This window comes from Myripristis murdjan, chromosome 5 (genome assembly GCF_902150065.1).
Source record: "Myripristis murdjan chromosome 5, fMyrMur1.1, whole genome shotgun sequence".
Lineage (NCBI taxonomy): Eukaryota > Metazoa > Chordata > Actinopteri > Holocentriformes > Holocentridae > Myripristis > Myripristis murdjan.
Genome location: NC_043984.1, coordinates 37,946,634 through 37,960,602, shown reverse-complemented (window position 1 = coordinate 37,960,602; position 13,969 = coordinate 37,946,634). Strand labels below are relative to the sequence as shown.

The 13,969-nt window shown below is 43.2% G+C and overlaps 1 protein-coding gene across 1 annotated transcript in view; it reads left to right on the top strand.

The window, feature by feature from the left end:
• Positions 1-10,849, top strand: part of stmn3 (stathmin-like 3) — a 12,683-nt gene extending 1,834 nt beyond the window's left edge. Inside the window, exons 2-5 of the mRNA XM_030051965.1 lie at positions 5,091-5,186; positions 6,162-6,331; positions 6,968-7,159; positions 10,416-10,849. Coding sequence (XP_029907825.1) covers positions 5,091-5,186; positions 6,162-6,331; positions 6,968-7,159; positions 10,416-10,475 — 518 coding nt within the window. The 3' untranslated portion in view covers positions 10,476-10,849. The remainder of the gene's footprint in view (positions 1-5,090; positions 5,187-6,161; positions 6,332-6,967; positions 7,160-10,415) is intronic.
• The last annotated feature ends 3,120 nt before the right edge of the window (positions 10,850-13,969 follow it).

Here is a 13,969-nt window from a genome sequence, read left to right as displayed (position 1 = left end):
TTTCATGGAATGTGCCTTTAACATCTTGGGATGTGTTTCTGGTCTGTTTGACAGCAAATATAGCCCCGCCCCCTTCAGTGGTCACACCTCCACCTGTCATCTGATATAAGTTATGCAGCACCATGACCGAAAAAAAATTAACCCTCTCCATCATGACTTGTGAGCCACTAGCAGCGTGTGTGTGTGTGTGTGTGTGTGTGTGTGTGTGTGTGTGTGTGTGTGTGTGTGTGTGTGTGTGTGTGTGTGTGTGTGTGTGTGTGTGTGTGTGCTTGTGTGTGTGTGTGTCCCTGCCCTCTGCTTGGATTTGCTTGTTTTGCTGAGCTCAGGACTCTCAGGTGTGTAGCTCCCAGCCAATCACAGCGCAGCGTGGTGCCAGATTGACAGCACCACGTCCAATAGGAAGCTACAAAAATCAAAAAAGGATTTGAAAAGAGGAAAGAAAGGGGAAGTAGCTGCAGGCGGCTCAGCGAGGGGGAGGAGCCTGTGATCCTGCTGGCCCCGCCTCCAGGCAACCTACCTCCCCGGCTCACCGAGGCCTCAGTCTCATCTTTAGGTTCAAACCTGCCAGGTCAAAGGTCATTTTCTTGGTACTGGTGGCTGATCTGCTGGATTCTGCCTCGTCTCAACACATTCAGACTGATTCAAGGAAAAAAATAATCCTGAAACAAGTGAAACTGACCTGGAAACAAGTGGAGGGTTATCTCCTCCCAAAGGGGATTATTATTTTTTTATCCTGCTATAAGAAAAATAAGATGTAAACACTGAAGAGAAAATTGAAAGATGGAGATTTATTTACATTGGAAAGGAGAAAAATGAATGAATCCGGATGAAAACAGATTTGGTGGGAAAGAAAAAATCACATGAAAACTACGACCAGAAAACCTTTTTTGGTTTTGTGTCTCTGTTTTTGTTAACTGGAGCAAAAACAAAACCATTTGCTAAAAATCAAATATAAAACTAAAACAACAACGCTAAATAAAATTAAATGTATAAAATGTCAGACAATAATGTTTTAGGTATCAGTTTTTTATGCCATCACTAAATCATAACACTCGATCAAGAAAATGACACTTGATTCAAGAAATTTCTGGAAACCCTGAAAGCTGAGAGCTGACTGGTGTTGGGAACAACTGAGGATGAGGATTTTTTTTTTTTTTTTTTTTTTTTTTTGGAAAGAGGGGAAATGAAACAGGTTGAAATCAGCCCTGATTTAATCCCACTGGCAGATTTTTTGACCTTGTTTGAAGAAAAACAAGATTTGATCGATGTGCAGGGCAGAGAGACGATGCGCCTGCTTCCTCATGATGACGAGGGAGGAGGGATGAGGATGGAGGGAGAGGGAGAGGGAGGGAGGGAGGAGTATTTTGGTCCAGGTTTGGAGTCTTTTCGTGCGACGAGCTTGTGAATAATGCATCAGGAACTTGGTGCCCTGTGAGCCCGGCGAGCTGTTCCCTCTGCTGCGTCCCGTCGTGTTCAGACGCCTCGTTCAGACTCACAAACTGCTGAGACGCATCACACACTCCCTGTTTTGGGGCTCTACTTTATCGCTCTGTCCTCCTGCTCTGCAGAGCTGCAGCTGGACTAAAGGCTGAGCTGCTCCAGGCTCCTGGCCCTAAAGGCTTGTCCTGAGTCTCCTCATGAATCCTGGCTGTGTTTTGGGCGTAACATGCAGTGAACCAATCAGAGCACCGTCTCCCGTCCCCTCTAACAGCCAGGTGTGTCACACCTTGGTGGGCTGCTGTTCTAATGGAGGATTTGTGTCTACGGGGGCTGAGCTCACAGTTACCTTGCCCTACTTTACCATGACACTGACGAAGGGATGCTCCCTGCTCAGCACACACACACACACACACACACACACACACACACACTCCCTGGCTGTGTGATCACATGCTGTCAGCTCCGTCTCTCTGGTTAGGGTTCGAGGTCACAGCGGTGTATCGCTGCCAGGGCAGGGAAAAATAAAATGATGGTGCTGGGGTATTATTCCAAGACAAAAAACATCTGAGTTTCTGAGATTAAAGTGGTAAAATTTACAAGAAAATAACCTGGAAAACTAGTTTTCCTCCTGCTCTCTGTGCTCTGGGCTCCACCTGTGCTGCCCCCTGCTGGCCGTGTCTCAGGCCTGCAGCTGATCCCCTCAGCAGATTCAGGAACAAGGAGATCCTGCTGATCTGAGCCCAGAGTCACAGCAACGTCTCTTCAGAGTCCCTGACGGACCCTGGAAGACCCTACAGGACCCTTCAGGCTCCCCGGACCACCACTTGAAAACCACTGAGCTAATGCTAATGGTGCCTAAACATTAGCTTACTAATGTCCACCGTGACCTTTCCGACGTTGACCAAGAGGTTTTAGCGCCTAAACTTAACCGACTCTGGTAGCTCGCTGGCCGTGGTGATGGAACATAGTCTCGATTTTCTTCCAACAAGGTCAAAAAAATCCACCAGTGGGACAAGATAATCTCAGATAATCCCACTCGTTTCCAACGCTAATCAGCTTGTTTCCAGAATTTTCTTGGATCAAGTGTCTTTTTCTTTTATCCGTGTGGCTGACCTGCCTCATGCTGCCTTGTCTCAGCACATTTATTGTTGTTTATTGTTCCCAGAAATAAAAATCCCTGAAACAAGTGGAGGATAATCTCAGCACTCTGGATTATTATTATTTTTCACCTTGTTGGAACAAAAAAATAAGATTTGAAGTCTGAAGTGAGACGAGGGACGCTGACTTCAGATGGAGATTACAGTGCAGCACGTCTGCTCTATTGTGTGTGTGTGTGTGTGTGTCTGTGCGTGCACTGGGTGGGTCTCCTGCGTCTGGTTTCATCTCCTCAATAATAAATGGCCTTGTGGTGAATCCTCCCTTCCTGTCCCACTTCCTGTTGGTTTAATTCCAGTGAGGAAATGAGCGGCTGTGTCCCTGCAGGAGCAGCAGGGGGCGCTGCACCTCAACGCCAAACCCAGCATGGAGACTGAGCCTGGATCAGAGGAGATGGGCGTCTGAGCGGCTTGGGAGAAAGTTAAATTGAGACCTGAGGCGGTGCTTTTCAAAGTAAGAGGCCCCCAGGAGCCTCACTGCAAAATGAGAAATAGATTCAAATAAAAATGTGAGATTAATTTAACATTCAGAAATCAGAAATCAGAAACGGCCTCTGACAGACGTCTGCAGCTCCAGCAGAGTCACTCAGCGTCTGAAAACCCCGACCGGAAGGAAATCCACTCCTACAGTGAAGGAATAAATAAATACACAGATACAAAATAGATTTTTAAATGTTTTTTACAGAGAAAGGGAGGTTTGTGGGCAGGCGTGTGTGCAGGCTTGAGGTATTGATCAATATTAATCAGTGTTGATCAGTATTGATCAGTGTGTAGGTCAGTTCTGTCCGTTGTTTTGCTGCTGGATCAGTTTACTGCTCCCTGGCGTCTCCACGGCAACACCCTGCACACGCCCAGTGAGACTTACTTCAGCCTGACACACACACAGAGAGAGAGAGAGAGAGAGAGAGAGAGAGAGAGAGAGAGAGTGCAGGGCGCTGCAGTGATTCCTTGCCGCTCAACTGGAACTGCAGTTCCCAGCATGCCTTGCTTCAGTCCTGCCTCTGCAGAGACAAACTGACTTGGCTGGGCCTCAAACGATAAAATAAAAAAGAAAAAGAAGAAAAAGAAAACATGTTCTTCATCTATTTATTTATTTCACTATTTTCGAGTTTTCAAGTATTTTTTTTCTTTTGGGATAATTTGTGGTAATTTTCTTTTTTATAGTTTTTTTTTTTTTTTTTAATATTTATTCATTTATTTATTATTTTTAGTAATGTTCTCAGTAATGCTTTCTTGTGATATGTTGTAATTGTAATTTTATGGAAACTTTCTAGTCATGCTGACAATTTTTAATTTGATGTATTTTCTAATTTTGTTGTGTTCAATTTTTTTTTTTTTTTTTTAATTTTCAATTGTTTTACTTCAAACTTAGAAGAAAAGAAAATCTGCCAGTGGGATGAGATAATCCCACTGTTAAAACAAGTATCTCTAAATTAAAAAAAAACAAAAAACAAAAAAACATTTTATTTATACAGAGAATCTATACAATCTATAGAGAGAAAAAGAAGAAAAACACCAGAAAATTAGCAAATAAATAGCACAAAATTAGCCAAAAAAATTTAAATCAAAAAATAAATTAAATGTGTCTTTGTGCGTGTCGCTGTGTGTGTGTGTGTGTGTGTGTGTGTGTGTGTATGTGTCACTCCTGCACCTGAAACACACCTGCCAGTTGTTTTTAACGAGGCTCTCTGTGAGTGGCGGCGTGCCGGCAGCGGCCCTCAGCGCGGCCCTCAGCGCGGCCCTCAGCGCTCCGGCTGCGGCGGCGTCCCTGCGGGCCGGGCGTGACGTGACGTGCGCTCCGAGAGTGATTTTGAAGAACACGTCAATAATTCAGAGGCTCCCTGAAGCTCTGAAGGGGGAGGCTATAAATAAAGAGCTTTGCTGCAGCCTGACACGCCATGAGGGCAGCAGTCAGCAGCTCCCTGCTCGGCCCTGCGGGCCTCTCACGGAGCTCTGGCACCATCTAGCGCTCAGCTACGGTGGCCCTGAGGGCTCACAAAACACCTGCAAACACACGGAACTTAAGAGAACATCCTCATCCCTTTGACAGCACACCAAACAGCAGACGGGCTGACCCATAATGTCTGAATATTCAAGATTTTGTACTGTAAATTTACAACTTTAATGCACCTTAGAGAGAGAGACAGGGAGGGCAGAGGGGAGAGAGAGAGAGACAGGAAGGGCATGGGATGAGACGGGACGTCCTGCAGCAGAGGGCCTGAGGTCGGATTTGAACGTGGGACGCTAAATAAATAAATCTCAGAGAATATCCAGGCTTTTTTCACGGAAAAATGTATGACTTTAATCTGTGAAGTTTTTTTCTTGGAATATCCCCCTCCTCCCCCCGGCTGTCTAATGTTTTCTTGTCTCCCTGCTCTGGCCCTGACACGCCGTCGTATGGATGAACCCTGTTTTCTCTCACGTGAGGCGCCGGCCAGTGAGAAGCTGGGGTTTGAGTTTGCGACGTGTCATGTGATGTTGTGTGTTTCCTGTCAGCGTACACAGAGAAGATCCAGGAGATGTCCATGCTGTCGCTGCTCTGCTCCTGCCTCTACACACCGCCCCGAGCCAGCGGCCTCTGCCAGGACGGGGGTGAGTCCTCCCCCTCCTCCTCCTCCTCCTCTTCCTCCTCCTCCTCCTCCTCACCTCCTTCAGCTCTCTCTCTCTCTGTGTGTTGTCTGTCTGCTCTGTGTGCTCAGGTGTGGTGGTGTGCTGTCTGTAGCTGCTCCAAAAGCAACAGAATTATGTTATTTTTGGGGTAAATTAAACATCCTTTTTTTTTCTTGTTATTTGAATTGGAAAGTAGATCCGGCAGGTAGACCTGTAGTTTAATATGAGTTGCCTGTCAGGCTGAGAGGAGACGAGCACAGGCTCTTATCTCATTTTAATTTGGGTTTTTGCCTGGTGTGTTTGCTCACTGACTCACACACACACACACACACACACACACACACACACACACACACACTCTGTTAACTGGTGTGACCAGTCTTTCCTGCATGTTTTTTTGCTGCTGGCTGTGACCCAAATTGCCCCACAGGGTCATCAGATATTTACCTGACCTGACCTTCCCTTAACTTAACTTACCTTAACTTACCTTAACTTAACTTAACTTAACTTAACCTAACTTAACTTAACTTAGCTTAGATTAACCTAACTTAACTTAACTTAACTTACCTCAACTTAACTTACCTTACCTTAACTTACCTTAACCTAACTTAACTTAACTTAACTTAACTTAACTTAACTTAACTTAACTTAACTTAAAAGTGTGCATTTTGGCTCTTTTCTTGTTGTTTTTCTGTTTAAATTGAAAAGTAGTTTAAGGTGATGATTCCCCTCTGTTCCTCTTTGTTCCCTCTCTTCCCGTGTTCCCTCTGTTCCCCTCTGTTCCCTGTGTTCCCTGTGTTGGTTCTCTGTGTTCCCTGTGTTGGTTCCCTGTGTTGGTTCTCTGTGTTCCCTGTGTTCCCCTCTGTTCCCTCTGTTCCCCTCTGCTCCCTGTGCCCTGTGTTGGTTCTCTGTGTTCCCTGTGTTGGTTCCCTGTGTTGGTTCCGTGTTCTCCGTCAGGCCTGGAGGTGAAGAGCCTGACGCAGCGCTTGGCGGGCCAGGCGTTCGAGGTGATCCTGGGGGCCGAGCCGTCCCAGGACAAGCGGCAGCCGCTGGCCCTGCCCCCCAGGAGGGGCGTGTCTCTGGAGGAGCTGCAGAGGAGGCAGGAGGCCGCCGAGGAGCGGAGGAAGGTGCGGAGGACAGGAAACAGCTGATCAGCTCTCACGCTGATTGGTCAGAAGGGGGTGGAGCTGCGGGCGTGGTGGGGGGGCATCAGGACTTCCCAGATTAAAGTCATAAATTTATGAGAAAAAAACTGGGGAATTCAGAGATTATAAAGTCACAAATATGTAAGAAAAAACTCAAATTCTCTGAGATTAAAGTCATAAATTTATGAGAAAAAAAACCTCAGATTAGTGTGTTGTTTTCTTCTGAACAGGCCGAGTCATGGCAGTGTCCACATGCTTTAATCCCAACTGAAATCTCTAAATTACTGATTTTTTTCTTGTAAATTTACAATCTCAGAATTTTCATGTTTTTTTCTCATAAATTTCATTTTTTTCTCACAAATTTTGCAGCTTTATAATCTCAGAATTTCGAGTTTTTTCTTCTTAAATTTGCCGCTTTAATCTCAGAGAATTTCTGACTTTTTCCCCATTTATCATTTCAATTTATGGTTTTTATGACTAATCTCATAAAGTTTTTTTCTCAGAGTATTATACCCCCTCCGCTCCAGGCTCCATGTTTTTGGCCCTGATTCGCCGGCGTGTTCGAGTGTGTCATGTGTTTCTCCTGCTTCCTCTTCTTCTTCGTTGGTACGGCTGCAGTCCCAGGAGGCGGCGGTGCTGAAGCAGCTGGCGGAGAAGCGCGAGCGCGAGCGGGAGGTTCTGCACAAGGCCCGGCAGGAGAACAGCGCCTTCAGCAGGAAGACCGAGGAGAAGCTACAGCACAAGATGGAGGTGAACAAGGAGAACCGGGAGGCCCGGCTGCACGAGCTCCGGCAGCGGCTGCAACTGAAGGCCAGTCTGACTCAACATGAAGTATTCCTGCATTTAACACAGAGCAATGCACAGCATGAGGAAACAAAAACTAAAAAATCAGCGGGCAGAGTTCACTGCAGCTGCAAACCACAAGGACGAGAAAAGACAAGAAAAACACAACAAGTGCTTTTTAATACGCAAAACAGTAAAAAAATGAGGGGCCATGAAAAATACAGACAGACACACAGCAAGTGAGCGCTGTCACACAGGACAGAAAGGAGAAAAGACAAGAAAAACAAAATAAATTTAAATAAATAAAAATAAAAAGTAAAAATAAATAAATAAATAAATAACCAGTCTGATGCAGTTCAGGTCAACAGCTCTGCCATAAATTCAACCTTTTAACAAAGTTTATAATAGATAGATGACATAGATAGACAGATAGATGTCACAGTGTGTGTCCACAGGATCAGACATTTCCACGCCTCCCATTCACAGTCAACGGGAGCAGCTGGGCGGGGCTCTGCGGTGGCGTTGTGCTGCGTTCAGGGGAGCGGCGGCGGCGTGTCAGCGCCTGACAGCAGCTTCTGGAATTCCTGGGAAAAGATTCCAGTTTGCATCTGTTTCCTGCAAGGAAGCGAGCTGTCAATCACACCGCCTTGGGGCAGCAGGACCACGCCCATCACAACTGGGAGGCGGAGTCACACCGAGCGTCAAACACACACACACACACACACACACACACACACACACACACACACACACACACACACACACACAGGCGTGCAGGTGAGGAGCTGGAAGTGTGTGAGACTTCCTGTCTCTGATGACATCATCATGAGGAAGTGTCTGTTTCCTCTCCCTCACTGTTTGCTGGTGCACATGAACATCTCTGAACTGCCATCTCATTTTATGACCAATCAAAAAAAAAAAAAAAAAAAAAAAACAAAGCAGCATCCATCAAACGGAAGTCTAAAAAAAAAGTAAACATATATGTAAACAAAACATGTAAAAAACATGCAGGCCCTGTTATTGTAAACAAACAACACATTCATATTTTATGTGGACTACCATTTGTTTTTTTCTTTTAGTTTCCTTTAGTTTAAAATTGATGTGTCAAAACTACGTACTGCACCTTTACCCGGTCAGGTGTTCATCGTAGACAGATGTCAGATTTCCTGCGGTTAGGCGCTGGAGGAGGGCACCTGAACGCATCGCAAACAGCCAAACCTTTAAACCCCGAGCAGAGAAACCAGACGGCTGTGACATACAGAGGAAGAGAGAGCGAGAGAGACGCAGGAAAAAAGAAAAAAAAAAGACAAGAAAATGACCTGGAGATTATCTTAAAAAACAAAGAAAGAAAGAAAGAAAGAAAGAAAGAAAGAAAGAAAGAAAAAAGAAAGAAAGAAAGAAAAAATTATCAAAAACTAGAGAAAAAATGTCCAGAGCAATATTATTTATAATTATTAGAATAACATATTTAAAATTATGTGACAGGGTTTAATTGAATTGAATTGAATTTTACTTATTTTTATGTTTTGTTGTTTTATGTTTTTATGTTGTTTGGCAAATTTTGTCATTTTCTTTTTTTTTTTTTATTTTATTTTATTTTCAGGACTTTTTTTTACGGTGTTTCTGAATATCAAGTCATTTCCTTGTTGTTTTTGTTTTTGCTTTTTACTTTTATTTCTTTTATGTTTTTTCAGTTATAATTATTCTAATTATAGATTTAACAGTATTTAAATATATAATTATAATCGGATTTAACAGGAATTAATTTAATTTAATTTAATTTTTAAATAAATAATTTTTAATTATTTTACTTTTTTGGCACATTTGTCTGTCATTTTCTTCTTTTATTTTTTTGTTCAGGACAGATTTCTGGTGCTGTTTAAACGGTTAACAGCGTTTTTTTTTTTTTTTTTTTTTTTTTTTTTTTTTTAAAGGCTCTTTGCTGAATTTATTTTAATAATCTGTCATGTGATAATATTAAAAAATGTCCTGTGTGTGAGTAAGTGTTGCAGGTGATGAAGAGTGAGGCTCAGGCAGTTTCACTTCCTGCTGTGTGACTCACCTGCGGGTTCGTCCAGGTGAGCAGCGGCAGGTGTGACGTGTCGCTCTGACACACAAACCAGACCGTCCTGCTCGATCACAGCCTTCACACAAATCAGCTGACGGGGCGAGCCGGTGTCCCGTCCCGTCACGAGCAGGACAAACTTCACACGAGGAGTCAGAGAGCAGCGGAGGGCGATGACCCCAGAATTAGGGGAAGAAAACACTATCAGAAAAAAAACATTAGTAATAATAATAAATTATAAAAAAACAAAATAGAATTTGCAAAACATTAGCAGAATATTATGGAAAAAATCAAGGGTCAAACGGTGATCAGCAAACAACCGAAAAAACCCAAACAAACTGTCAGAAAATTACAAAAAGAAAAAAAAAAACAACAAAAAAAACAAAACATTGGGAAATATTAGCAGAAAAGTAGCAAAAAAAAAAAATAAAATATATATATATATATATATATATATATATATATATATATATTCATGACAATATTTTGTGACTATTATAATTCTATGTTTACATTGAAATTACAGGAAAATTACCAATAAATAAAATAAAAATAAAATAAAATAAAACAAAAATTACAAGGCAAATTCCCCCCCAAAAAATGCATATCAATTGAACTAAAATTTGATCAAGGTCCTAAATAAATAAAATCTATCAAAGGCTTCTTGTGAAAGAACAGAAAAAAGAATGAGCTATTAAAAATGTTAACTGTGACGCTGTGGCATTTCTCCCTGTTCTCTGATGGTTTATAGAGCGAGACATTAATCCATTCACTGAGGAAATAATCTGCACATTAATCCACAAGGAAAAGAATTGTTAGCTGCTGCCACCAAATAACTCCAATAAACATGAAGAACCTTTAGGACTTTAAAGAACCACATACAGAGTGTGAGGAACCAGCCCCTATAGAGGTTCTTTAGTTGCTGATGGTTCTGTGTAGAACCACAGAGCGTTTTGAGGAACCACTGAAGTGTTTTTCAGAGAGTGTGTCTGCTGGGTTTCCTGTGTGATGTCAGCTGAGCAACGGTCAAATCACAGGAAATGCGAAATGTTTCTGTTGGTTTCAAGTTATCATTTCCACAGAAGTCCCCGCCCCCCACCCCCCTCCTTCTTCCCTCCCTCCTCCCTCCCTCCTGCCCCCCTCCCCCCTCCCTCCTCTCTCTCTCTCTCTCTCTCTCTCTGTAAGTTTCATTTCTCCTCGTCTCTTCATGTGTCACAGGAAGTTCACGCTGCCGAGGTTCGCAGGAACAAGGAGCTGCAGGCCGACCTGTCCGGCTGAGCCGCCCACACACACACACACACACACACACACACACACCGCCGACCGGTCCTGGCCGGTTCGGGTCGGGGAGCTGAGGTCACCCTCTGGAACATCCTCAGAGTCAAAGCAGTGCTCACCTTCATCATCATCATCATCGCCATCATCTTCTTCCTCCTGCTCCTCCTCCAGCACAGACCTGCAGGCTGATCACACACACACACACACACACACACACACACACACACAGCTGCCGCTTCTGGACGAGTTCTCCACATGTTCTCCACGTTCTCCACATGTTCTCCACATGTTCTCTACATGTTCTCTACATGTTCTCCACATGTTCTCCTGCTGGACACTTGTGTCGTTCAAAGAATAAAGTCCACTTCTGAGCCAAAGAACGTCTGCTGCTGCGTTTCTGTGCGTTTCCACACACACACACACACACACACACACACACACACACACATACACATACACACACACACACACACACACACACACACATTAGGTTATGTAATGACTGGTGCTTCAGGTTGTCCTGTCTTCTGTTTTATGGTTCTACAGTTTGTTCAATATTTTAGTGTTTCTGATTATTAAACACTTTGTAACCTTATTTTGTAAAGTGCCACACAGATAACAGAAAATTATTAATTCTGTTATTATAGGAATTATTATAATCACTAACAACAGGTACATTATTATTATTACTTTTTTTTTTGTTCATTAAAAAGGAACCTCATAAGGGAATTTAGAGTTCCGAATTCCCTTAAATACAGAAGGTTCCTTGAGGAACCTCACAATGAATGTGAGAGCTTCAGAGAATGGACTGTAAGAACCCTCTGGACAGTGAGGGAGCCTCCAAGCAGGTTCCTGGGAGAACCAAACCAGAGGACTAAAGGTTCTTCGAGCAACCTTTGGATCTTGGAACCTGACTGGAACCAGCAGCTCTCAGGGTGTCGCCTTGCACAAGCACTTAAACTGTTCCTCACGTTGCTCAGGAACCCCTGGAAGACCCTCCAGGACCCCTGGAAGGCCCAGGATAAGCCCTGGAAAGTCCTGGAAGGCCCTGGGAGAGCACTGGGAAGGCCCTGGGAGAGCACTGGGAGAGCCCTGGGAGAGCACTGGGAAGGCCCTGGGAGAGCACTGGGAGAGCCCTGGAAGAGCACTGGGAAGGCCCTGGGAGAGCACTGGTGTGACCTGGAGCTGCTGCTGAGGCTCCAGACGGTCACTGATCGCTGCTGCTGTCAATGTTTAACTTTGTTTTGGAGCAGATCTGTCCTGATCCTGCCCTACTTTTGGATTTGAATGCAGAAAAAGTGAGAAACTGCCTGCTGGAACCAGAGATCATCCAGAACCAGAACGCTGCTGGAACCACAGGGCTTTGGTTCTCAAAGTGTGGTTCAGGGACCACTTAGGGGGCCTTGTGGGTTTTTAGCAAATTCAGAATCAGAGTCAGAAATACTTTCTTGATGCCCGAGGGGAAACTGGGTCAGCTGCAGCTGTTCAAATTCACAAGAGGAAAATTAAATTATAAGCATAAATGAAATTATAAGAAAATAGAAAAGGAAATAAGAGCTATAACAATATGTGCATTAGAGTTTTGTAAAAAGTATAAGTAAATTATGGAATAAATATGTGCACTAATCCTACAAAATTTGACAATATATCCAGAAATAAGAAACTGAGCTTATGTAAGAAAAAAGGTATGTCTATATACAGATTATATACACAGGGAGTGAGGAATAATTCAGTAATAATTCTTATTAAAATTAGAATATATTTAAAATCATAACTGTAATTATAATTAATTATATATAATTATAATTGTAATTAGTTTATTGATTTATATTATTTTATTTTAATTGCCAGGGAATGAAGTTCTGACAGCTGGACCAACTAGAGCAGCTTCTCATATCCCAACCACTCTGTTTGTTTGTTTGTTTGTTTGTTTCTTTCTTTCTTTCTTTCTTTCTTTCTTTCTTTCTTTTAACTCTGAGTCCATTACAAAAGTTGAACAGTGATATTACAGGAGATATTGCAGTAATATTACAGTGATATTACAGGAGATATTGCAGTAATATTTATAAGAAGATAAGAAGACAAGAATCACTTTATTGTCACTGTCATGGTTAACAACAAAGTTATCCTTCAGTGCAGTATAGAAAAACATAATAAATAATAAAAGTGAGGAAAAAAACAGTCACGCGTACACATTCACTCCTTTACATTCCAATATTGCACGTTTCAATATTGCACAGAAAAGCTTGGCGGTATGTCACATTTCAATATTACACAGGAAAGTTGTTCAGTGAAAGTTGGTGGTATTTAACTGGTTCACAGCAGTGGGATGAAAACTGTTCTTAATGCTGCTGGTTCTAGTTTTTATCACCCTGTACCGTCTGCCTGATGGCAGCAGTTCAAACACTCTGACCAGGGTGTGACGTGTGCTTTGTTATATTCACTGCCTTCTTGAGGCAGCGTGAGCTGTGCAGTTCTTCCAGAGAGGGGAGGGGGCAGCCGGCTGTCCCCTAGGCGACCTTAATGACCCCCTGGAGCTCCTGCCCCTGTGCCGCTGTGCAGCTTGAGTACCACACACAGGCAGTAGGTGTTAGGGTTAGGTGAAGAAGAGTGGCTCTAAGTTAGCCACAATGTGGGTCCATTGCACTGGCAAACAGAGGCCTGCGTAAAGTCACCTCCCACACTCCATGGTGCTGTGGTGTGTGGATGTATATGTAGGCAGCAGGGCAGATATCATTAAATAGAACAATAAATAAACATGTACATAAATAAATTAATTTCAATAATTATTCTGTCTGCCGTGGTCTGATTAGGGTTAGGGTCAGAGATGCTCTCGACAGAGCAGCGGTAGAAAGCCACCAGCAGTTAGGGTTAGGGTTAGGGTTAGGGTTCGCTTTTGAAGGATGTTGTTTTTCCTCAGGATCCTCAAGAAGTAAAGTCTGCTGGGCTTTCTTCACCAACTCGGTGGTGTTTGCGCCCCAGGTCAGGTTCTCCGTCATGTGAACCCTCAGGACACGGAGCTCAGGGACCCTCTCCACACAGACCCCGTTAGTGTGTCCTGGCTGAATGTCCTGTTTGTTCATGAGGTCCGCAGTAAGCTCCCTGGTCTTGGCTGTACTGAGGAGCAAGTTGTTGTCTTTGCACCTCACTGTGATCCGCTCCACCTCGTCCCTGTGATATTATTATTATATTGCAGTGATGTTACAGGAGATATTGCAGTAATATTACAGTGATATTACAGGAGATATTGCAGTAATATTGCAGTGATATTACAGGAGATATTGCAGTACTATTGCAATGATATTACAGGAGATATTGCAGTAATATTACAGTGATATTACAGGAGATATTGCAGTAATATTACAGTGATATTACAGGAGATATTACGGCAGGTTTTGGCTTCAGTCCAGACTTCTCTCCTGTCACTGCAGGCAAACTGAGCAGCAGCTCACGCAGGCAAAGAAATAATTCTAAAAAAAAAAAAAAAATAGAAA